The following is a 26,035-nucleotide window of genomic DNA, read 5'->3' as shown; positions in this document are numbered from 1 at the left end:
CCCCAAAAGGCTTTAAAGGATTACGCCCGCCACCAGAGACCACTAAAACCACATCCTCTGGTGCTTTATATTGACATGCGAGACAAATGTCTGCCATTAGTCTGATTGATGGAAATAGGAAAACAGCGTCTGGTGGCCGTGACAGCAGGTGAACTGATGAGTCTGCAAGGATGCAGAGGTGCAGCATCTGGCACCGCGCGCGCACACGCGAACGGTAGCATGGACACGCTGTAATCAAAGAGAACGGCTGCTGCTATGGTAACCAACATATTTCAGGGGACGTGGCATAAATGCAGAACCACAAGAAGGATTCTGAGCTCTTTGGACTCATCAGACCTTTTAATATTTGTATTCATTTAACTGCATGTTAGGGATGGGCAATGATGTGCGTTGGCCTTTAAAACAACCTGGTGAATTATGATGCATAAGAATGAACAGAAAACAAAATCACAGTCAGGAGGAACGGTTATTATCCCCATGACACCCCGATCCATACAGGCATTCGTTCTGATTATACCTCGCAATTATCTAGAAAAGTCATCTTCACTATGGTAGGCTTGTAGTAGATATACAATCCACACAAAGGTTTCTGCATTCACTATAAATATTAAAAAGCACACAATACACAAAAAAACAACATGCGTTTTGTGGCAATTGTGAGTGCGAGACCAGTTTTTCTGACCGTCGACATTGATCAACACTGTATCCGAATCAATAAAATTGTGTGTAATCTCGCTGAAAATGAAAATCCTGTTTAGCGCAACAGTCACGGACAGTCGAAATATTTAATGTTTATTATACAGCGATGTGGAGTACGATTTTGAACAAAATAAGGTTTGACCTACGAGCTACTTACTACAACATTGCTTAGTTGCATTTAATTATTTGCATGTAACATCGCTTTTTCTTTTATATATACATACATACTTTGCTTGTGAAAAACACATATCTATCCATTTTTCTGATTAAAGAGTTTGGGGTGCGTTTATATTATTCGCTCACGGATGACAGAACCGGGAATGCTGAGCTACTGTGGTCATCTTGTGTATCCGCAGGTTATCAGAGCATGTAGATTACAGGAAAGGAACAGCCTCCGCAGCAGATGGGGACATGAGGAGGAGATGCCAAAAACCCAAAGCCCACCTCTGGGGTCTGGAAAAGAGGGTCGACAGGGGAGTGACATGGCATGATGCTCATGTGAGCAAATACAGGAGCTCTGTTCCAAACACATACTACAGTAGTTAGCTGTAATGCTGTCTACTGAACACAAAGGTTGCTGTATTTTAAATAAGTTCCCCCAACTAAAATAGAACAGTCAATCTACACAAACTGCACACCTTTTTCTTTCATTTAAAAAGGCATTGAGTATTTAAAGGGAAACACCACCGTTTTTCAATATTTTACCAACTAAGACAAATGAATACCTATCTTTTTTCAATACATGCTCTTAATCTTTGTACAGCACGTTGTTAATGTGTTAGCATTTAGCCTAACCCCATTCATTCCTTAGGATCCAAACAGGGATGCATTTAGAAGCCACCAAATACTTCAATGTATTCCCTATTTAAAGACTGTTGCATGAGTTGTTGCACGAGTGAGTATGGTGGCACAGAATAAAACGTTGTGATTTTTTGGGCGGATAAAATATGAGAACTGTATTGTATGACGGAAGAGCACTTAGTTTGCAGCACTTCGACCTCGGGCGCAGTAATATTGACGGAAGTTTGAGCGAGAGGGGGGGGAGTAGTCTGGAGTGATGGGCTGTTTCTCAATGCCAAGTACGGCAAGTTCGGAAAGTTCCTTCATAGTTCGAACTTGCAAGTTCAGGAAGAACGAACTCCCGAGGACGGAAAGACGCGAGTCTGGTAATGTTGCAAATGGAACAGCAGAGTACTTGAGGTCGTCTAACCAATACGTGCAGTCCTGGGCTGGCTATTTTTTATTTTAATGTATTTTTAACTAAATATAACAAATGCAAAAACCCTAATGTGGTTAAGGCAACACGTGAATACGCTGAATAGCTTTAAGGTGTTTATTACAAAATGAAGTGTGATATAAAACACAACCATTTATTTTAATACTACAACATGAAATAAACACAAGAAAAATATCCAGTTAAAGGCACTCTAAGCGAATCTGTGAGACGTCACTTTTTGTTGATGTTTGAACTGTTTTCAAACAAACGGAGCGTAGCTAACTCCTCCCGCTCCCCCTCCCTTCCGTGCTTTCATGAACGCGCCCAATCCCCACCCCCAAATCCTTCTTGTCGTTTATTGGCTGGAACACTGTTTTGTTTCGTGGTGGTAGGTTTGGCCACTGTGTTTTTATCGCAGTTTGTGGAGCCTGGGCTGTATACAGAGATCGCGTTTTTTACAGTTTAATCAGCGGTCAGGTAGCAAGCGGATAGTGAGGAGATGTTTGCTGTATGTAACAAAAAATGTTTTACGGTCTAAAACGCGTGAATTCGCTTAGAGCACCTTTAACGTAAAGCACAGTAATTTACTACAGTGTTAAGATTATATAAAAAATGTGTCATTTATGAAACTTAACTTTAGCATCAACAAATAACATACTTTATATGAATAATAAAGAGAAATAAATTGATGAAACCAAAAAAATGCCAGTTAGATATATCCAATTTTATGTTTGACCATCAGACACCAGAGGGCAGAGCAGCTGCACTGAGACAGCAGCAAATTTCAATAGGATTTGCCAAGACTTGCCCTCGGCTGATTCTCAGAAACTCACATATCCAAAAGAAAGTTTTAATATAGGCGCTATCTTTACTAACTGATCACATATTTGAAGTTTATTTATCTATATTCTCGACTAAACCGCTCTTAAAACTTCATTTTATGACACAGAAAGAGTAATATTTTGAATATTGTGCAAGTTTTAGGCTGCACTGCCGTTGACCTGAAATGCATTCTGGGAAACTTGGCTGTCAGAAGTCCGCACAAGTCACCTCTGGATGCATCCTTGATAAAATGGGCGAATCTAGAACACATCCGGGGAAGTTATATGAACATAACCTGATGTGAACTTGGATTTGGAACAGTACTTGGGCCACGACTGATGACATTTTACAAGTTCACAAGAACACAAGTACAGACAAGAACACATATTAATGCTGCGTTCCAGGCAGGTTTTTGAGCACGTGAACTACGACTTCAAAACCACGACTCATGACTCTGAACTGGGAGTATGCGTTCCAGGCAGCCTGTAACCCGTGTTTTTACAACCTTCTACCTGTGAAAGTGCACTGGAACGGCAGTCAAACCCATTATTTCCCACCCGTGAACTCTAGATACATGTACTCCCAGTCAGAGTTGTTAGTCGTGGTTTTGAAGTTGTGATTTACGGGTTACAGGTTGCCTGGAACACAGCATAAGAAACGGCCATGATGTTACTGCGTGCTGAGGTCGAAGTCCTGCAAACTAAGTGCTCTTCCACCATACAATATAGTTCTCATTTTTTATCAGTTTCAAAAGTCGCCACGTAACTTACTCATGTAACTACTCATGTAACAGTCTTTAAAAAGGGAAAACATGGAAGGCTTCTAAATTCATCCCTGTTTGGATCCTAAGGAATGAATGGAGCTAAGCTAAATGCTAACACATTCACAGTGCGCTGTACAAAGATTAAGTGCACACATTGAAAAAAGATAGGTATGTATTAATTTGTCTAAGTTGAGGTAAGAACATAGCAAAATATTGAAAAACGGTTGTGTTTTCCTTTAATAACCACTGTAGTGAAACCATTTAAACTGAGAAATCAATTTCATGACTTCAAATCACAGCCATGATGCTTTTGACAAATTAAGCCACGCTGCTCGCATAGATAAAGCAGGTTTAAGTCTGGCTTGCAGCATATCCCCATTTTTTCAAACCCCCCATAATTCAATTTTACTCACATTAAAAACCTTTGCAAAGTAATTTTTTTATATTTATTTGCAAAAACCCTTAAGCACCTGAAGTGAAAATTAAAGAAAACAAACAAATAAAACACTTTAAAGACAAAATAAGCCTCCTAAAAAGCAAGCATTTGTGTGCACAAGGTAAAAATATGCATGAAGTAATAATATTAAAATATTATATAATGTAGTGAGGTGGTTAAAGGCGAGGAAACGTTTTCTGTTCACCCTCCGTTAAACAAGATGATTTAGCAATGCTTTTAGTTGGTTTTCCCCAGAAGAACGTCTATAAATTTTAAAACGCACAAAAGCTTATCTGCACAACTGCCGTTTATTTCCATAGACTTTGGCCACAAACCTTATTCTGGTCTATTCTAGCTCTTTTCTATTCGATTTCAACCACTTTCATACCTCCCAGCGGGCTGATTTAAAAGACACAATTCAACGCTCTCAAACAATCCTGAATGTCACACAGTCTTTTTTTATGGAACTTAAAGTGTCTAAGACTTCATTTAATCTCCAGGTCACTGGCAGTGCGTGCTGGTACCTCTCATTCAGAAGGTCGAGTCACTGCCGTCTTTTCTAATGGAGAACTGACACCGATCCGGGATTATTGACTTCCCTCTAATGCTACCTTATCTCCATCTTTCATTCAAAGGAGAACTGATTTTTAAGGCTGTTGGGTTTAAGCCAGTGGCACGCCACACCGGCAGCCGGTAAATATCGCACAATAAAGACATTGTTCAAGGAGTACCCACCTGTGTAAGACCAGTCGACATCCTCGGCGAATTTGCGCTGACCTCTCAGGTACGGCGTGGCCAGATCTGGAATAGGAAAGATGAGGAGAGCTGGAGTCAATGCATCAGTAGTTTACAGAGACGCACTTTATGCCTCATGGGACATTCCCACAAAACATAGTTTTAGCAACGGTGATTGTCTTTAAAAACAGACACTACTAATAATGCACATCATAATTATATTGAAAGTTAGGGCTTTTTAAACTATGCCAATAGAGAGATTAGCAGGTCAAGTTCATATTTCACCCTCACTCATCACTGTCCTTAGTCTATGTGCTGTAAATAACAGTGCAAATGAAAATGTGATGAAAGAAAGGTCTTAATCATAAGACCACAGAGCTCATTTTCCACCATGACTGCTCACTGTAATGCTACAGTAATGTATGAAGTGTGTCTTATGCTGTCAAATGCATGTGTTCTGTTACACACACATATAAACAGATCACATACACACCTGTCCACACAGTTTAAAAGACAAATGTCACTGTTGTTAAGAGGAAAAGACGAAGAAAGTTGATATGAAAGGACACATGACCATAAACACACAGACATTTGGTCCACAATTTTGTTAGCCTGGGTTTCCCCAAGCTGCCTTGCGCGCAAATTTATTCACGCTGCAAGTCTAACATGGAAACCATGGACCAATTTTTACTCTGAAATAGAGAACCAATCACAGAACGGGGAGGGGGCAGCAAGACGATGACGACGTCTATGCATCACACCGAAGCAGTTTTGTTTATTTTAAAAAAGAGCAAATTTTGGCGTTAAACAATTTCATATCCAAGAAGGATGTTTGGATATGGCAAGAAATTATAACCACAGAGTTTTATAGGACCAATCTGCTAGGCATCATCGTCGACGGAGTCCATTTACTTATAAATGGTAAGTGGTATTTATTAATATCATATTGTCATTATGCCTGTAGTCTACCTACTGTGGTTGTCACAGTGCCACTAAGTTGTGTTGCTTTTCAATATCAATATACAGCTACCAGTTTAGTTGCATAGCTTTCAGCTGTGGCACACGTACCCGATAAAAGTTGTTGACACTTGAATTGATGTCTCTCTACATACGTCATCTGGTATAATTGAAATGATTGGCTGTGAGCTATGTACAGACGCATTTGATAGACATTCGTAGCACCCAATAAACGGCTCTGGGCATTCATAAACCAAGCCTCAAATACAAGACAATGAGCATGTGGTTCCCAGACTGGTGAGACTACAGTTTTTTGGCCTTAACATCGGAACAACTATATTCTTAAAAATAATGTTTCCTAAAGAGTTCTGTATATTACAGATCCTCTCCTTTGCACAAAAAGCTCTTTATAGTGTTTCTATAGGGACTATAAAGGTAGGCTATACAGTACATTTGACTGAAAGGTTCTTTGGGGAACCAAAATTGGTTCTTCTATGGCATCGCTGCAAATACCCCTTTTAAGCACCTTTATTTTTAAGTGTGTGAACCTTAACTGTTTTGTTGGAACAAAGACATGGAAACTCGAATAAAAATGGAAATTGAGTTTAAAAGGATTACTTCACTTTCATTAAAAAATCCCAATAATTTATTCACTCCCATTTCATCCAAGATGTTTTATGTCTTTCTTTGTTCAGTCAAAAAGAAAAGAAGTTTTTTGAGGAAAACCATAAAGTGGACTTTAGTGGACCTCAACAGTTTACAGTTTCAATGCAGTTTAAGGCTATGTCCACACGAAGCGGTGCATTCCCTAAATGCCGACTGAAAGCGGTGTAGTATATATGCCAGACCAGTATGGGGCGCTGTAATTCTGCCACAGATATACACTATACACGGAGAAGAAGACTTTGAGCATGCGCATAACCAACGTATGGTGTTGTCCATTATCGCTTGTTGGTCACCACAATTGCATAAAGCAATAGATTTTGCTGTAATAAAGCTAGTAGGCTTTAGTAGCTTCTGTAGCACGAACACAATCACGTAGTCCGCCGTTATTGTTGTTGCTGTTACGTGTGACGCTTCCGACACGTGATGTGATGACGTTTTCCCTTCACAAAATATACGGATTGGCTGTACAGACGAAACCGCAAGGGTGTCGGTTTCAGATTTATCCACTTTAGGACCCGGTTTCAAAAAATAGCGGATTCAGTCTCCCAAACCGCCGGATCCGTGTGGATGAAACGCCAATACGATAACAAATTTATACATATACAGTGATACTCGTCCCCGTGTGGACAGCCCCTAAAATTGCAGTTTCAATGCAGCTTCAAAGGGCTCTAAACTGCGTACTGGTTTCAGCTTAAAAAAAATTGCCGACGGGGGTGTTGGGGGGGTTGCTGATTTGCTGTTCAAACAAAGTGCTGAAAATCCTCCAACGTAAAATGTAAATGGAGGTAAATATCAAAGAACCTTGCAATAGGAAAATTAATAACAGCTTTATTTTGGTAGTCATGTAAAACCATATTTTGGCGGTTTGTTTTACTTTCATTGTTTCACAAGTTTGATTTCCCATTTAGTCTTAAACATCAACGGTAAACAAACACGGCTTGCTGTTTTTGAAGACAGCTTAAACCTTAGGTCGGGATTGAGCCCCAAGTTCAAGTAATAGAACTGAAGAAAGAAAAATGCAGTGAAGGCAGAAATGAGAAGAAGGAGAGATGCCAGAAGAATTGAGGCTGGGCGTGGAGGCACAGAGACTCCTGTTTACCATATGCTTTAAATGATGATTGACACAGGACTAAATGTTTAGGTTCCTTTCAAACCTACATTAAAAGTGTATCCTATAAAATATAGTAAATTAATTTATTTTGATAATGGTCCCACGATCGCTGGATAATTCTGTAGTTGTTTTTCAGAATCTTGAAATTACTTTTCAGTCATTTGCGTTGTCACAGAATTGAACGTCTTAACGTATTGACAAGATTTGCGAGGTACATTTGCAAACGATTCATGAAGTCATACCTTTGCAACTATTTGATCGATTGTGTTTTAGAAGTATGACAGCAATATGATCGCCGATGCGCTGGTAGAGAGATAGATAGAGAGCGGCGTGGTACAAAAGTGGAAGTGATTGATGTTATTTGAAGTCGGCTCTTACAAGTCGGTAACACACGATTAAGCTATTACATAAGTATTATACTTTTTTTTCAGGACATTCTTGCTGGGTCCCACCTCGGTGTTAGGGGACCTCCGCTCTAAACCATCCCAAATGAGGCATAAGGGTCCCATCTGGCAAAACAACTGTCATTTTCACCTTTATAGTCCACAACTCGCATTTAAACCACAACTTCTCGTCTTGCACTAGCCATGTGGCACGTCAGCGCGACCTTAGGTATTACGTAATGTCAAAAGGTCACACATTACATATGTGAAGTGCACACTTGCGCACCTTTTTTAACAATAAACTCAAACAAAGACATTATTTGCATCATTTCACATACAACAACTTTAGAACAGTCCTCTTTTTCTGATCATTTTCAAACAATCGTTTTGCTAGATAAGACCCTTATGCCTCGGTTGGTACCGTTTAGAGCCCTGAAACTGCATTGAAACTGCAAACCATTGAGGTCCCCTCAATCCTGGAATGTTTTCCTCAAAAAACTTAATTTCTTCTCGACTATTAAAGGAAAGACAAACATCTTGGATGACATGGGTTTTTTATGGCATGGAATATTCTTCTAACAGAATCTTTAGCAAACAAGTTATTTTCCACTCAATGAAAATGAATTGTTGGATACTGTGAAAGCACATAAGTCATATGGACTGCTTATTTCATATCATTTTGGCCATTTTGACAGCATTTGTTTCCAGTTACCATCATTATATGGTCTTGGCATGTGCAAGCAGCTTAAAGTTTTGAAGTGTGCATATTAAATGTATGATGTCTTTTCAAGGGATTCAGAAAAGACTAAAACTGTTTTTGCCAGTCTTACCCCTTAACCTGATGGCACTAACCCACCCTGCATGTAATATGGTCGGCCCTGCCACAGCCATCCCTGTTCTCTGAGCCCATTATACATTGAATAGGACTGAGAAGAGCCAGAGAATCTACCACAAAAGATCCTTTGATGACTTTTGCCATAGAGAAGACCATTATTAGAATCAGACACGAGTTGTTCTCCAAAACCATTTACAATCGCATGCGTCTCTGCTGTCTGTCAATGGTCATTCTTGAATCATTGTGCTAATATTTCATTTAAAAAAAGGTTATTGAGAAACTTTCATGAAATTATTATTTTTCAAATTCTTTTCCTAAACTATAACCCCAGTCCTGAAGAAATTACTCGTTTTGTTCATAATTCATATGCAGGCTACCTGTAAAGATCACCATCTTGAGAGATAAAAACTGGGTGTGCCTCATACATCCTGAAAAGTGAAGCTGCTGGCTCTTTCAGTCCCTCCAGAAAAACGCAATTTTGCGATTGCGCGATATATTGCATAATCAGCCAAAGTCCGCATATTTATGCGGGGCTGCATTTTTTCCAAATAAGACGCACTTTCGCCGCATTAATTACATATTTCCGCGCACAAAATATGCGGGGCTTGCATGATTTCATAATCTCCGCATTTTCGTAGCAAAAAACATATATATTAGCAGAAAGTTGAAAATGTTGCATTTACTTCCCAAAAGCGCAGCCGTGTCCTTTATTGCCATGGGAACGTTATGAAGTGACATGATTATGTGACGTGAACATCACTGCAGCTTTTGCAAGTTTCCGCAGTTTTCGCAAGTTCCCGCAATTCCACTGCATAAATTGCATAAATATCCCGCATATTACATCGCATTTTTTAAGAAAACGTGCCGCAAAATTGAGGATTTTTGCCCACAACAATCACAAAAAAACTCTGTGTTTTTCTGGAAGGACTGACTCTTTGCCCCCTGGTGGCTGGCTGCAGTACAAGTCATAAACCCCACCCTCTCCATGCAAACGAACGGGACTCGGCTCAAAATAAAAAATTACTCTTCCAATAAAATTATATCTTGTAGCCTCTTATGGTATGGCTGAAATTCCACAAAGGGACGTATTTGTTCCTCAGACATAGCACAATAAACGTGAAACCCCAATATATCATTATAAATAGTAAATGAAAAGTGAGTGTCGAACGAATGTCTGGTAGTCAACTAATTGTTTACAGTATTTATATGATAATTCAGTCAGAAAAGTCAAGATTGTGAGGCGAACAAATTGTTTTGGATTAAAATGCTTGGATATTCAATTTCCTTGAACTTTTTGGGGATTTATGAACAATTTGTGTTGGACAATTTCACCGAAGCGGATAAAGGGAAGATTTTGAAGGTATTTTAAAGGAAAGTAAAAATCGGCGCCTCCCGGTTAAGGTAACTAACAACTAGATTACAGTTTTATAACTGCTATAAATCATATTATGCTTTGTGTGTTTGGCTTAATGGAATCCTGAGAGTCTAAGCTTTCAAACGATGTGCCACATGACCTTATTTTACAATGACGTTTATGCAGCCTCACGTGCAAGGGAGGGGGTGTGCCATGTACGGCACAGTGATCCTTATCAGGTTAAGGTAGTTGTTATCACGCTGATATATGTTCAATTGTTAATTTTGTAATCATTTTCATTTTAGCTAATTTGATGCTATAGAAACGGGGCATGTCGTTATGATTAGCATGGTTGAATTGGGCGTCTGGAAGTTTGAAACCACGGCTGCGTCCTAAAACTCTAAATTGCTGCCTTCTGCGGCAGCATTCCAAGGAAGGCAGGAAGGCATCAAGGCATGTCCAAATCGAATGTTAGGTTTACTTTCTGACTCCTGAGATCTCGTCCCACAGTTATATGCATGTGCGCGAATGGGGAATGTAATTGGTCGAGCCTGGTCAAGTTTGAAAAAATAAAATGGTGGTCAAGAAAGCGGCTGGAGCACAAATTCTGTGTAAATAAATGTATATTTTCACTTTTTACACCTTTTAATTGCATTTCTAGTGAGAAATTAGTATTGTAGTTTTCAAATATGTGATTAATTATCTTTGAAGTGTGTCCGAAAGCATTTCTCGTAGCTGCCATCGTGTCTCCGAAATAATTGCCTCATGAGGCAGCGAGGCAAAAAGTCAGCTGCCTAAGTTTTTGGACGCAGCCCACGGCTCTGCCGATGGCTCCACATACAATTTCTTCTGCGCATGCCCTTGCTCCAAACTTACGTTTTTACAAAACATGGCAGCGCATTTTTGGCTTCAGTCATTAATGGAAGGAAGTGACGTCGCTTCGTCCATCTTTTTTACAGTCTATGGAAAACCTAAAAGGATGAAGCATTTTGGAAAAAAACTACATACTCAAAAACACATTATTTATATTTCAAGACCAACCAAAATAAACAACAACAATCATAGGTGTTTGCTATGTTTTAATGTATGCAAAGCTAAAGGAAAAAAGGACAGAAAAACAAGCTTTGTGTCTGACAATTCTGTGAATCAAATCCCAGTTGGCATTGGAGAAAGCTTTTTTGCTCAGCTTGTCAAACAAAATTGGACTGGTTTCACATGAACACAGTATCAAACTCTGAAGAAAAACAGGAACCTGCACCCCACTAAGCCTCTGAGCATCTCTGACTCGAGTCCATTTCACAGGCGCTAAAGGAAAATGCCTGCGGCAAATTAGATTAAAATTGCTCACAGTGTGATGTTAATGAGTCCACTGCCAATAAAACAAACCATTCAATGTACTGTACCACCCCTTTCTAAAAATCCTTAAACAAGAAAGTAAATTGAATATGGATTTTTTGGCTAATTAAACTACTTCATTTTATACCATTTCCAAGAAATACAATATGACACAGAAAACTTAGATTCAGTTCTGAGCTGTTTACATCCCAAAATTTTTATTTATCCTCAAAGTATTTGTTTTTGTCAGTATGTGAATGTAACACAAGTACAGACTTTATATTCAAGTAGTGAGTGGAGAACTCATGAATGAGAACTCAGCATGACAAATCTGGCAGACAGAAGTTGTTTACTAGGATGAACGTGGTCACGTGGTTCAAGCGACTGACTCTTAGCATGCAGTTGGTATATGTGTGTTTAGTGAGAAGAACCGCTGAACGTAAAAAATGAATGAGGTAGTGATCGTAACCATCTTCTGCTCTCTGAAAATGTCTCCCGAGTAATTCAAATAAATAAGAGGATTAGAAAAGTCTCAGGGAAGCTGGCCAGCACGAATAAAACACAAGCCTTAAATCTGAGTCCCCCTCTTCCTGTGTCACTAAAAAACGTCCTCCGCCCTTTGTGATAAAACGCAGACCTTAAACGGGCCTGTGAACTTATCTAAATGTCTGAGGTGTTTTTTGGATAATGGAGAGCACCTGTTAGACATCTGAGCAGGCTCACGGGGCACCAAAGAGTCATGCCCTGAATTTGCTGACTGCAGTTGTTGAAATTGACAACTAATTGAATTATGACATGTGTTCCCAAAGGAAGGGATTATGTTGGGATCACCAAAGTCAAATGTTGGAAAGAAGCCAGCTGGGTCATAAATGAAAACAGGAGGAAGTTTAAAGCATTAATAGGACAGAATTATGATTTAGGTTTATTACGGTTAAGGGCAGAGGGAGGACAGGGTAAAGAAAAAAAAAAGTTTTTTTAATAAAACCTAAGCGTTTAAAGTATTCATAAAACATTTTTATAAACATATTTATAAAAGAATATAATACAATTATTATATTATCATGTGTTGAGGTATATTTTAGAGACGCATCGATATCGGCCTATAAAACAATTTTCCCATTACATCAGATGATTGTTTGAAAACATGGGGGTGGTTTTCCAGGCAGGGATTAGCTTAATGCTGCGTTTATACCAGCCGCGGTAGAGGCGTGAAGCGCGAGTGATTTCAATGTGAGGCGTTTGGCGCGTCTAGTTTGCACGAATGGCGCGAATTGAGCACCTGGTGCTTTTTGCGTTTGACACGAATTTTGCGGCTGACGCCCGAGTTGAAAAATTAGAACTTTGGAGGAATTTCGTGCCGCGTTAACCAATCAGGAGCCTGCTTGCTGCTGTGCTGTGAGTCACTCCTTCAACCTGAAGGAACGCTTGATATTGTCCGTAACCGTAAGCAGTCACCCGGAGCTATACAACACAAGTTCTTATTTCTGTAGAGTAGACAGGAATAAAAAGGACTTCGCTTGGAAGAGTGTCAGTGAGGACATCGGGAAACCTGGTAATTTGTAATACACATTTCACTTTTGAGTCACGTGACGTTTATCAACCCGTCGGTTGTTTTCCCCCTATAGTAAGTTTACCAAATACAAACCGGTAACTCTCTCGATAAATGCACAATCAACATCAGCCATCTTGCAAACAAACAACCGCATAGCACTTGCCCCTCCCACAAGAAGCGGTGTTTGTCTCTGATGCGCGTCAAATGCTTGCTTTTTCCGCGCGTCTACTTCGCTCTACACGCGCGAATGCATCAAACTGGTCAAACATGCCTTACTAAAAACATTACTTCTTTTTTGAGGCAAAACAAAGGGCACTGATGTATTTTAAGATATGTGTGTCCAAGTTGTTTTCAGTTTGGACAGCTCTTACATTTATTTTAGTCTAGGACTAGTCTAATCCCTGTCTGGGAAACCACCCCATAATGGCAGATCATATCTTGGAAATTAAAAGGGGCAGAAAAACACATCAGACGTGTAACTCATACTGTGTGATTATTTTGATATCATTCTAAGTAATCAAATATCGGTATCCACCCAGCACTTTGTATCGGTGCATCCCTGGTGTATCTGTCTATGTGCGAATGAGATAAACAGATAGAGACAACACAACCTACAATGCAAAACCTCATGAGGGTGTGTACTGGCAGCCATTGGCAGCTGTTGAATCAGAGGTCAAAAAGAAAGTGACATGTAGTATGCGTGAGAATGAAGTGTGTGAAGCAAAGGTAGTGATGCCAGTGAACAGCTGGGGGTTTATTACATAGCCCAGCTCTCATAAAAGCCAAAAATCCCAAAGAGAATTATAAAGTTTCTCACTGTATATAGGCTATAAGTGGTTGCCGGGTTAAAGATAGGCTACTATAGCTTGGTTATTAGTGCATTGTTACATGGTTAGATATTTTTACAGCAGCAAAAATGTTACATCCATAACAGTGAGAACAGCAAGAGCCTAAAAACTTTGAATTATTTAGTGCCTGATAATTCAAACACAGCTCCTATTATGAATACACAATGCCTCTATCTGGGCTGGTCACAGCATATCCGAGCAGGGGATGGTCTTTGTCCTCTTATAGGACATGCCATTGGAAACTCCTTGACAACAGACAAAACCTCCGGTGGCTTTCAGCGACAGTGACTTCCTCCACAGCCTCCCCTATCGCTACGGACACCAACCCAGATCTGACTCAGTTCGGAAAGGGAAACAAATATAAGCTTAGCTCACCTCGCTGGTGGACCGAGTCAATGGTTAAATGCTGCCTTTGTGATTTTACACTGTTTGCAATTACAAAAACTCCACTTCCACATCCTAAGGTCAAAAGGAAGAGATATTTTTGTTTCCTTCAGCATATAGCCACCCCTTCACTCCTCCATCAATATCGCTCCTCTCTAAACATTTACAGTAAGAACATATACTCCTGCTAATGCTAATGTTCTTTCCATCCATACACAATTTGTGTCTAAGAATTTACACTGTAAATGAATTTTACATAGCTTGCAAAAAACAACACTTCATTTCCAAATGGGTGATTCTCACAAAATCCAGATTTAGAAGGTGTCCAGCATCAGAATTTTTAAAAAGCCCTTGAAGCCAATATAAGCCGTTTTTGCACATATAAGATTTCTTTATTTTTAGAGGATTTAAAAAATATTTCCTATAAAATTATTTACATTTTTTTAGATTATCATTATCAAAAATTATCATTACCGCAACATGATATTACATTCAATATATTACATTAAATATATGAAGAGTTTCGTTGCAAAACGTTTTTTACATTTTTCAGAAATCTCGTTTTTTGGTTGTGCATTCCAATTAATATCAATTCAACTGCAGTTGGTTTGTTTTGATTTAAACCTTCATAACGTAGCAAGTAGCACCATAAAACAAAATGATAACATGATAACATAATAATAAACATGTTTTGACAAAAAAAGGATTTATCTCGTTTTGCAACGAAACTCTTCATATGCATTTACAAACTCATGTTTCGGTAATGAGAGACTAAAAAAATTGTCTAGGTACTATGACAAACAAAATTTTTACTTTTATCTGGAGAGAAAAAATAAGAACTGCTTACCTGGTAGCCATCTTAAGTTTCACAATCAATTATGTCCCTTCCAACTTTTATTTTAGTTAGTTCCTTGAGGGCTTAAACAATGATTGAAAATTGTTGCGGAGGATGAGAAAATTTATATTCCTTATTATTGTCTCGACATTTACCAATGATCACCAAATACCAGATGTTTCTTTACTGTAAATGTTTATAGTATAACATGCACTGAAGCTTTTTATTTTTTAGATTTTTTAAATATTTCCATGTCAAATAATGGACACGTTGCGGTAATGAAAATGTTCCCTTAAATGTGGAAAAAAAAAAAAATTTATGTCGTCATCTGAAATAATGTGCAAAATAGTACATGAAGAGATAACTGTATGCTTATTATTTTGATAGCATTTACTTTTATTATCAAAATGTTTCATGACACCTCGCAAGTCTAATTTTGTGAGAATCACCCCCACTTTCAACCTCAGTCATTTTAAACTTTTAGCAAAGGTGTAATTATACAGACAATTTCAATCTCACCACATAAAGCAATGCAAACACTACACAGAACGGAAATGAAATGAAGATGGAGGCTATCTTAGTGCTTGCTCAGATTTGTTCAGTCTGAGAACTCCTGTTTGTAGGAGATTGTATTTCTTAAACAGTGAATGGCTTTTCTCCAGGGAACTTTCTTTAGACCAAACATGAACAGCCACATTGTTTTGATGCAGGTCTAATAAGATACTGCATTGGTTATATATCGCATTTGATATACCTATTGTGTGGTTTAAGTAATTGTACAAACACCTCACTGATACTGTATAATACTTGCATTGAAAAAATCACAGTTACTTTGTTAACATCACCTTTACTTATACGTGCTTTGCAAAGCAGAGAGGATACACCCACAGACACAAACATGCAATGGTGACGCTCATTATCTGGGTGAAACAGAGACACTAATCCATAGAGAGATGCACAGTTTGGTTTCTGAGGTTTATAAATGTTTATAGGTTCAAGATTTCTACTGCAGAAAACAAAAAGACCATAAAAATAACTCAGTAGAGTTGCTTGTCATATTTCTGCAGTCTATATTCAAGTTCATGTTACGTGTCTAAAGCATGAAAGTTGATCAGTAACGGCTGTGGCTGTCACACATAATCTCTGATAATTAAATTGTATGCAATGTGTGAATGAATCAATGAAAATCAATCTTCCAGTGGCAGTCATTTGTTAAAGAGAAACTAAATTGCATTTTCCAGACCTCCGCTCATGCTATGAGCTATTCTGTTTATACATGACAGGGTCACCCTCCTGTGAAACGATCAATCAGATGTTTGCACATCACTCTACAGGCTCTCTCTCTCTCTCTCTCTCTCTCTCTCGGGCATTAACTGGTAAAGAGTGCCACAGGCTTCCCCTGCCTTCACATCTAAAAACAGAGCACAAACTCAATATCTCTGACATAACATATAAACCGACAGCACAGTAACTCCTGGGATATAATAACTGTTCAGAGGAAGATCAACAGCGATATAAATTCAAGACAATGGGGTGTTGTGGCGGCGCTGAGATCAACTTTAAGGGAAGCAAACTGGTAAAGTGCCAGCATGTGTGCATTCAACAGCGAGAGATGGACATCAGCCATGCAGATGTCCAGTCAGACCATCAGATGTCCCATTAAAACACACTGCTTTATATTTTCCCGACCATGTCAAATTACATTTAATTCAGCAGAATGATCAGAGACAGAGGGATTAAAGCACCATCAGGATGATCAGATGCCAGCAGCAAAGTGCCAAGGTCCTTGTGTGAACTAAATATCATGCATCATGAGAAAACATTTGTAGGCTATTCTAATAACAAGTAATTGCCATAGATGCCATCAGCCCACATGCATTTGTTTATGTAACAGTTTATGTAACATATATTCTTCAATATTCATTTGTTTTCAAACAAAACGACGTTTGACTGATGTTGCCCTTGGGATAACCTAAAATACACGCAATTATCAGACACTTAAGAGCAACTTCACTATAATGCATAAATAAACAAAAGCCTAACATTGTAATGCTCTTTGTTGTGGATTTAAAACCTAAACTTAAACCTAAACTGACTAAAATCAGGCTATTCAACAACAAAATTTAAAAATGCATTGCACGTGTATAAATGAAGCTGCTCGTGGAAACACAACTTTACGCATCACGCATTCACTGCCAAACGCAAAATCTCTGCTCTTGTGTTACCTGTGTGACAGATGAGCAACAGCTGTGCGATGATCAGATGTGATGTGACCGTCACCAGACGCATCTTCACTTTCAACTGTCTTTACACGCGCTCAAAGCAAAGAAAAATAATAGCCAGCGCATGAACGTTACTGTGGATCCATATCGATGTTTCACGCACACAGCTCTTCTTTCCCACGCCAGTGTTTCATTCACTATAAGATCTCAGCGCGCGCGAGGAGAGACGCTACGATCACGCGCCGCCCACTGTCTCATTGCCTCGCGCACAATCAATCACATGCGCTTCGCTTCTGACATCATGACGTCCACAATTATATTAACACTGATGTTTACAATCAGAAATGTGACACAGTCTGTAAAAAAACCCATCTGAAGTCGTTTTTTTTTTTTGGGGGGGGGGGGGGTGATTTGCTTTTTTAACGTAAAATCGCAATGTAAAGAACATTGTGTGTACATATAACCTTGATATTATTATTGACTGATTAAGGGCATGTCAAAGATTGAATTCAATGTAAAATCAGTGAATGTAAAATCAATGAGTGAAATCAAACTTGAGATGCTTCTAATCTCATCATTATGAGACTTCACATGGGAATTTTTACAGACAGGTTACATAAGCTCGGACAACATGTAAGAAAACATGTAACATTTAGTTATGCCATGAATGTTATGTGGATGCATGTAGCTCTTGTAGCTGGAGAATAAAAAAAATCATGTTCTCAAAACTACCTGTTGCTTCATGTGACACCTGTTGGACTATGTTGTTATTGTGTTTGGCCAAGAGGAAAAATAAAGACTGAAGATCACTCGTTCCTGTGCAGTGTATTGAAATAATACCATCAGAGAGTATGTCTTAAATGATATATTAATCTTACATAAAAAGATTAAATAGTCAATTTCAAATGACATAATAATGCATTTGTGTAGTTCCTAAACAATAAAGCTAGGTGTTGGAGTTATAAGCATAAATTATAAAATGTGCGTAGAATAGAATAGAATAGAATAGAATAGAATAGAATAGAATAGAATAGAATAGAATAGAATAGAATACGATGAAATAGAATTGCATACAATAGAATGGCATAGAATGGAATGGCATAGAATGGAATGGCATAGAATGAGATTCTATCCCATCTCATCCCATCTCATCTCATCTCATTCTATGCCATTCCATTCTATTCCATTCCATTGTATACCATTCTATTTCATTGTATGCCATTCCATCCCATTCTATTCCATTCTATTTTATACCATTCCATCCCATTCCATTCCATGCCATTCCATCCCTTTCCTTTTCTTTCCATTCCATCCCATCCCATCCCATCTCATCTCATCTCATCTCATCTCATCTCATCTCATTCTATGCCATTCCATCCCATCCCATTCCATTCCATTCCATTCCATTCCATTCCATTCCATTCCATTCCATTCTATTCTATTCTATTCTATTCTATTCTATTCTATTTTATACCATTTCATCCCATTTCATCCCATCCCTTTCCATGGAATGGCATAGAATGAGATGAGAAGGAAAGGAAAGGAAAGAAAAAGAAAGGAAAGGGATGGATTCGCATGGCATGGAAATGGAATGGAATAAAATGGGATGGAATAGAATAGAATAGAATGGAAAGGAATGGGATGGAATGGCATACAATGAAATAGAATGGCATACAATGAAATAGAATGGCATACAATAAAATAGAATGGCATACAATGAAATAGAATGGCATACAATAAAATAGAATGGCATACAATGGAATGGCATAGAATGAGATGAGATGAGATGGAAAGGGATGGGATGGCATGGAATGAAATGGGATGGGATGGGATGGAATGAAATGGGATGCAATGGTATAAAATAGAATAGAATGGAATGGCATAGAATGGAACAGCATAGAATAAGTTGAAATGAGATGAGATGGAATGGGATGAGATAAGAAAAGGGATGGGATGGGATGGAATATAATATAATATAATATAATATAATATAATATAATATAATATAATATAATATAATATAATATAATATAATAGAATAGAATAGAATAGAATAGAATAGAATAGAATAGAATAGAATATCATTTACAGAGTTACTTTATAACAGGATTTATTGGATCAAATGCTTGGAGAAGTTCAATATAACGTATCACAATTAATGTTGTTCCTCATAAATAGATTCTAGTTAGCACATATGGTTACATCTTGTGGCCAAACTAAATCTCACAAAAAACACAGTGTTTCTGCACTCCCTGTTGTTATCCTTTCTCCTTAATTTACATAATTTATGCGGGGCACCTACTTCACTTGTTGGACGGCTTTTATAAGAGGAGCTTAATACAGCTCCCCGTGCATTCAGAGAAAGACTATTGTACATCCACACTCACAGTTTAGATTCTCTCAAACTTATAGAAATACCCTTCTTACATTCTCAGTGTTATGAGTAGGCCACCTTTGTCGACGCTTCAAAAATAAGGACTCGAGTTATACAATCATTTCAATTACAAAGAGATTGTGATATGTTGTTTTTGGCCCAAGACTTATGTCAACAATGCTGCGTTGTCTTCGACTAGTAAACAGAACGCATCCTTTCTTTCTAAATTCTCCAGCATTCAGGGCTCTTGAGAGAAACAGTGACCCTGTCATAGCGATCCAAAGCAACACTATTGTTAATTGGGTACATTCGAATCACAATAATACACTGGGAGGCGGACAAAAGCCACGGAAAGGGAGATTCAGTGAAAGGTTTTAAAGACACACAGTGAGAGTTAAGGGTCACGCTGCAATGGGAATTGTGTTGGTTGTGAAAGCAAAGAGGAAGAGGGCGTGTCCAGATTTCAACCAATCACGGCAACGAGATTAGTTCCACTGACTCCAAACAAGACGACTTTGGAATGGAGGGCATCTCTTGCATATAGAATCCACGATGAGCTTTACTGAAAGAAGGAGATCGTTTTACATCGACGAGCGATGTAAAGGTGAAGTAAATGGTGTAAGTGCACTCTCACAGGGTCCTTCTTTCACACACGTGGATTAAATTACTACATATAAGCATCTGCACAATGGGATAAGAGGGAAACTCATTAGTAGAACCAAATAAACTCCATTAGCAAGGTTTCTCCCAACTTGGTTAACTTTTGTCTTTATGCAAAACATGGGACAGAATACTAATACTGCACTGGCTGAATCAAGCAGATGATTGGTCCACAGAATATCGACAACCAGGAATGCAGCTCCTGACACCCATTACAAATCGATGTATGTCACACTGAATCACTATCGGGGAGTTACCATTACATCCCCACCTATCTGCTGCCAGTTCAATATCTGTTGGGATAACATCCTTTATTGCTCTGCACTAACAAAATGGGCAACAAAGTAAAAAACAAATGTAAAGATGTATTTACCGAAACAAAAAATATAAATGCACTAAACACTTAAATAACACAAAAATCTAAAAAAAAAATACACCAGTTAGTCCTGTGACGGTTTATATCACAGGATCAGTGGAGAGATCAGGATCAAGCATTCCTGATGTGTTTACAAGCTATTCCTAAAACTAATACCAGGGTCATTCTACAGAAAAGGTGGAATTCGGGTGATGGAAATTTGCTTAAATGAACTTCTTTCAACATACCCAAAACTTCTTTAATAGCATTAATTAACTTGTCAAATCTATGAATCCGCAAAAGGGGAGCTAAATCTATTTTTAACTTTTTAATACATTTTAAATCAACACTATGTACTTTCCATGTAAAAATGACTTATAGCTCCCCATGTGGTTGAAAAGCGCAACAGTGCCTGGTATAAGACACTGTTCTGCAGGCAGGGGGAGGGGTGGGGCTGTGTTTCCTACCATCCACCTCCACTTTCAGAGTGTGCTTGTAGCAGCTAGGAGGCTGCTCAGGTTGCAGCAACAGTAAAATTTGTCCAGTTAAAAGTTGTTCTACCACTGAAATAATTTTAGAGACATTATTTAAAGGTAAAAAAACTACATAGTGTTGCTTTAATACAAAATCCATGAGTCATTTATTTGTCATTGGTGTTACCTGTGATTTAAACAACATTAATGTTGTTACTAAATAGTTTTTTCTCATTACAGCTTGTGTATTTAGTTAAAGGTTGAGTAGAGGAATGATAACAGCAAGAAAAATAATTGATTATTAATATTTGTTTAATTAAGTTCTTCATCTTTACCCAGCATTGTATGAAATTGTTTGATTATCAGCTTGACTTTTTTCTTTAAAACCAAAAATATCAACAATGTCTTACATCCCATATCAACAACAAAATATTACTAGAAAGTACAAGAAAATACATTCATAACACCAAAACTTGATTTAACACCCATGACACAATGTAACACCAATGACACAATTAGAATATAATAATATATAATGAATATGATAAAACTTATAAACTTTCATAAAATTTTCCATCTTGTTTTGTTTTTATGCTTTTATGTTGGTCAGTTAAAGGAATAGTGCTTAGGAAGTACTCATTAGAGAAGTAACACTAATGACAGTAACATCAATGATGGTAACACCAATTACAACTTACAGAAGAAAAAATATTTTAACAAAATGGCTGCCATTAACCATGTGCTATTTCATCAGAGATGTAACAATCACATACTTATTCAGTATAATGTATTTTTATGTAAAGATCTTAACACTCCCAGCTATAAAAAGAGTAACACTAATGACATCCAAAAAATCATATCTCAAAATTCTTAGATATATCATGATATTTTAGACAAATAAGGTAAGACATCTCACAAACCTTTTGCCTTCCTCCACTGCACTTCTTCCACTGACCTCTTGACCCATGAAAAACTTTAAAGAGCTGATGCATTGTTTCAAAATCAAAATGCTTTGGGTAGGGTAACACCAATGACATAAATTTGGGGGACAAATATTTATTTGATATTATTCATATGAATTGTGTATTTTTACCATTTCAGTGTTGTAGTAAATTCATACAGGGTTAAAGGTAAATGTAAATTTGATTTGTTTTACAAAAAACATGGTTTTACATAATAAGTACACAGTTCAACTTCCATGTATGATCAAAGGGAAATGGCAATTTTCAGGACCAGACATTTAAAAAAAGTTTAAAAAAAAGGAAAAAAAACAAAATGAAACAAATAAACTCTCTCATCATTTTAAAGACAGTCTATATTTATTAAATATATGTCATTATGGGATTATTGGGTCAAATTAAATGATCAAGGGGTCTGCAAAAGCAAGGGACAGGCATTTCCAAATTTTTTGTAGAATGACCCACCATTAACGTAAAGGCTCCTTGACTCTTGAAAGAGAGAGAGAGACAGAGAGAGAGAGAGAGAGAAAGAAGCCGGGGTAAAGCCTCTTGGGGGCTTTTCATCTAACACAATGCCAGTGACATGCACAAAAATCTATGCTTTATCTCTTTCAGAGTCGTACAGAAAGGAAAAATAAAATCACACATATCACGTTGTGTGACGACTTATCACAATGCAAAAAGCACAAAGGCTCCATCTCTGCTTGAATAATCCAATTATATCACAAACGTATTACTGATAACACTTTGATGTCCAGTGGCACAACTGATCGTTCTGTTATTAATGAATGTTTTGACACTTCATACAGTTAGTAATAAGTTTCTCATGAGCTGGTGTAATTCATCATGTATTATGGTGTCCAGACTCACTTCTTTATGAATGCTAATGTGATGATTTGATATGACAGTCCCTGCGGCTTATTTATTGAACTATATAACAATCTTTATTATGATTTTTTAAACCTCTTTGATCTTTAGGTGTTTAAAGTTAGACGTGACTGAAAGTTATGCCACATGTCCCAGTTTCTTAGCAACAGGCACATCATAAAGAGAAAAACAAAATCTGATGAAGGAAAGAAACGAGAGAGCCCCTCGAATCATATCAGACAAAAAATCAAAAACTACAGCACAGAGATGAGAAAAACAACATTCAAAGCTCCCAAAAGTGGGACACAAAACGTCAGAAGCTGCTAGTGAAGTTACATGTCGAAGGATAAATGCAGCCACGGACTTTCTTTACTGATGATAACAATGTGAAATCAGATGCATTTGAAGAGTGGTCTATTTCTTGGCTGTCTCATTCCTCTTAAGTGAAACCAGTCAACAGACACTTGAAACAGCACAGGAATGCAGGTAAAGTTCCCTTAGTATAATGAAAGGAGCTGCTTGGCATCATTATTTCAGACTCAGAGGACTGTATAATTAAACCCACATGAAAAAATACAGAACTATACTTTGGAATGTACTTTACTAAACTGCTGTAAATTGAAGTATACAGTAATATATTATAGGAATTACTTTGTTAATGTATACTGAACAATTATGTAGTAGCTATAGTGAAATAATAAATACTCCGGTCTATATTTTACTTTAAAATACTTTACTAAAGTATACTATATTTATATTTTATTGCTACTAATATGTTTTAAACAACAAAACGTGTCTATTTCAAAGCAGAGGCGGACACTACTTGAGTATTTTAAGTAAATTTTCCAAACATCTGTGCTTTATCAGAGTGTTTGTCTTGGATAAAAAATTACTTTATTTTACTAAAAAAATGTTCACTACATTCTAGAATCATGCTGTGTATTCCTTTAATATTGGATATTAAAATTGATTTAATACCCAATAACATAAAAATTGTGTACTTTTACTTTTCTTGAGTAAAAGTACAAAGAACTTTTTACTTAAGTAAAAGTTAAAAACAATATAGATGTTTAATGTACTTAAATATTGAATATAAACCAAAAACTTGAAATAATGAAATGTAGTGGAGTAAAAATTATGATAATATGTTTTTGAATGTATGTTTTCTAAATAAAAACACAGATAAAATACGAATACTTAAAAATTTACTTTTATGTAGAAAGTAAAAATAAGTAGGTAGTGTCCGCCTCTGTTTAAAAGGTAAACATAATATTACGCATATCAACATTAAGAAAAAAACATACTATTAATATATTTATTGAATAATTTTTAATAATATTAAATATTTTATACAAATACATTTAAATTAAAACAATTCCCTTCTCAACAGTGGACGTCTTTATGACAAAACTGTTTCATGCCCACCATCATGCGGTCATTAAGCGAACTGCATTTACGTAACAGATTTCGTCATCAGTGTGCGACGGCTGTACAGTTATCGCTGTATTCACAGGCGTCCTTGGGACTCTGTGAGTGTTGTACCGAGTTATTAAATCGTTTAATTGCTTATTTACAATTTGAAGGGATCCTAAAGTTCACTTAGTGATGAATCGCCTTTGGTAAGCGATCAGGATATATTAATAAAATCCGATTCTCTGCCATCGTCCTGTCTTGTAGCGTCTTAGTTAACTAACGTAATCACTTTCATGCAGATCTATGATGTTTATGACCACATTTTAAGCAGTACATCTATAACCACCAGACTTTCACCAATAAACAAGTACGATTGTTGACATTACATTTGTAGATTTCAGGATTCGATACATAAGTGTCAAAAGTTAGTGACAAACCTGCTGTGTTGTCATACAAATGAACACAGAGATGAGTGCCCCTAATGCCAGTGAACGCAAAGCCTGCTGGGGAGCGAGAGACGACCTGTGGAAGTGTTTAGATGTCAATCAGGACGAGACATCTGCCTGTGGGAAACAACTGAAAGAGTTTGAATCCAAGTGTCCTGCGCAGTGGGTCAGTCATGTTTTTATTATTCAATTCTTCTGCTAGTGTTTAAAATGGAAAAATAATATACTAGCATACTAATTTTGCAGTATTTCAGCCCACGTGATCAAATAGCCTGCGCGCGCATTTTGGCAACAGAAGTGGTGTTATTCCCCAGTGGTTGTTGTAACGTGTTAGTAACTCAGAAAGTTTATTAAAACTGTTTCCCAGCATTAAAATGGTTGTTGCGTTTGGTTGCACTAATATAATATGCTAATATACGTATATGTGTATCTGGCAACTTTATTTTTGGCCAGCTAACGTCTTCTATCGACTCCACTATAGTACACGGATCTGGTAGCTGTGTTGAAAAAGTTGATAAGTCAACTTTTTAAAATAACTTTCTATGTGTTGCTTCACTGCTTATTCTTCCGTTGCCAAATTGCGCGCGCATACGTTGCCACGTCATCATTGTGTACAAACAGTAAAAGGGTCTAGTGTGCGACATACATACACTGGTTATCTTTAACATTTTTAAGGTGTGACAAAATGTACCCCACAATGCAATGCGCTCAAATTGACTTTTTTTATAATAAATAAACCAGAACTGTGCTGCAGCAGCATTAATTTATTTTCATTTGTAACTTTCCTTGGCTTTTATGTTTGCACAACAAATAATAAAGTTAAAAGAATTCACGCAGCATGTATTTTAAAATGCCACAGTGATAAGTGGACAGTTCTTATTTCTTATCAAAAATAAATAAACGCTTGTCATGTGATGACAGCATACCACTGTTACAAATGTTTGCCTTTGTATTAGTCCTAACTGTTTTACATAGTGTATTGATCTAAATATAAATGACCGTGAGTGTAAATAAACTGATTGTTTTAATGGCAGGTGAAGTATTTCAGCAAAAGAAGGGACTTCTTGAAGTACAAGGATAAAATCGAAAATGAAGGATATGAACCCACAGAGGGAGCATCGAAATTATAGTTGAAACAGACTTGCATTAAACAACACTGGACATTAGAGATGTGACCTGGACTCTATGACCAATAAAGGCAGAGATGCACTTAAATGTTTGCTAATGATAAATGAAGCCTTTTCCCTGATCATCTTATTTATGTGTATGGGTGGAGATTATCAATAAACATGATCTCACAAGTTACCTGCTTTACAGAGTTTCAATGTTACCAGG

The 26,035-nt window shown here is 37.4% G+C and overlaps 2 protein-coding genes across 5 annotated transcripts in view; one reads left to right on the top strand and one right to left on the bottom strand.

Moving 5' to 3' along the window:
- ptprz1b (protein tyrosine phosphatase receptor type Z1b) overlaps nt 1-17,421 on the bottom strand; it is a 39,557-nt gene extending 22,136 nt beyond the window's left edge. Inside the window, exons 1-2 of one of the 2 annotated variants that reach the window (XM_073860032.1) lie at nt 17,157-17,421; nt 4,672-4,737 (exon numbers count right to left, since the gene is read on the bottom strand). In XM_073860032.1, the coding sequence (XP_073716133.1) occupies nt 4,672-4,737; nt 17,157-17,220 (130 nt within the window). In that variant the 5' untranslated portion in view covers nt 17,221-17,421. The remainder of the gene's footprint in view (nt 1-4,671; nt 4,738-17,156) is intronic. The other variant, XM_073860038.1, reaches the window with a different exon arrangement.
- Nucleotides 17,422-24,297: 6,876 nt separating this feature from the next.
- Nucleotides 24,298-26,005, top strand: coa6 (cytochrome c oxidase assembly factor 6). 3 transcript variants are annotated; one of them, XM_055190855.2, is made up of 4 exons: nt 24,298-24,460; nt 24,583-24,621; nt 24,711-24,866; nt 25,735-26,005. In XM_055190855.2, exons 3-4 carry the CDS (start codon nt 24,711-24,713, stop codon nt 25,828-25,830), a joined length of 252 nt encoding a protein of 83 aa, XP_055046830.2. In that variant the 5' UTR covers nt 24,298-24,460; nt 24,583-24,621; the 3' UTR covers nt 25,831-26,005. The 3 variants fall into 3 exon arrangements, with proteins under 3 accessions (XP_055046830.2, XP_055046828.2, XP_055046829.2); XM_055190853.2 differs by having other exon boundaries at nt 24,299-24,460; nt 24,554-24,621; XM_055190854.2 differs by lacking the exon at nt 24,583-24,621 and having other exon boundaries at nt 24,299-24,460.
- The last annotated feature ends 30 nt before the right edge of the window (nt 26,006-26,035 follow it).

The sequence above is a fragment of the Misgurnus anguillicaudatus genome, chromosome 1 (assembly GCF_027580225.2).
Source record: "Misgurnus anguillicaudatus chromosome 1, ASM2758022v2, whole genome shotgun sequence".
Lineage (NCBI taxonomy): Eukaryota > Metazoa > Chordata > Actinopteri > Cypriniformes > Cobitidae > Misgurnus > Misgurnus anguillicaudatus.
This window is presented reverse-complemented; position numbering and strand designations above follow the sequence as displayed.

Excerpts from the sequence above, each read along its gene's own strand:
- coa6 (XM_055190855.2), top strand. The coding sequence starts at position 24,711 with ATGAACACAGAGATGAGTGCCCCTAATGCCAGTGAACGCAAAGCCTGC. Across the intron at positions 24,867-25,734 it reads CCAAGTGTCCTGCGCAGTGG|GTGAAGTATTTCAGCAAAAG; the intron begins GTCAGTCATGTT and ends TTTTAATGGCAG.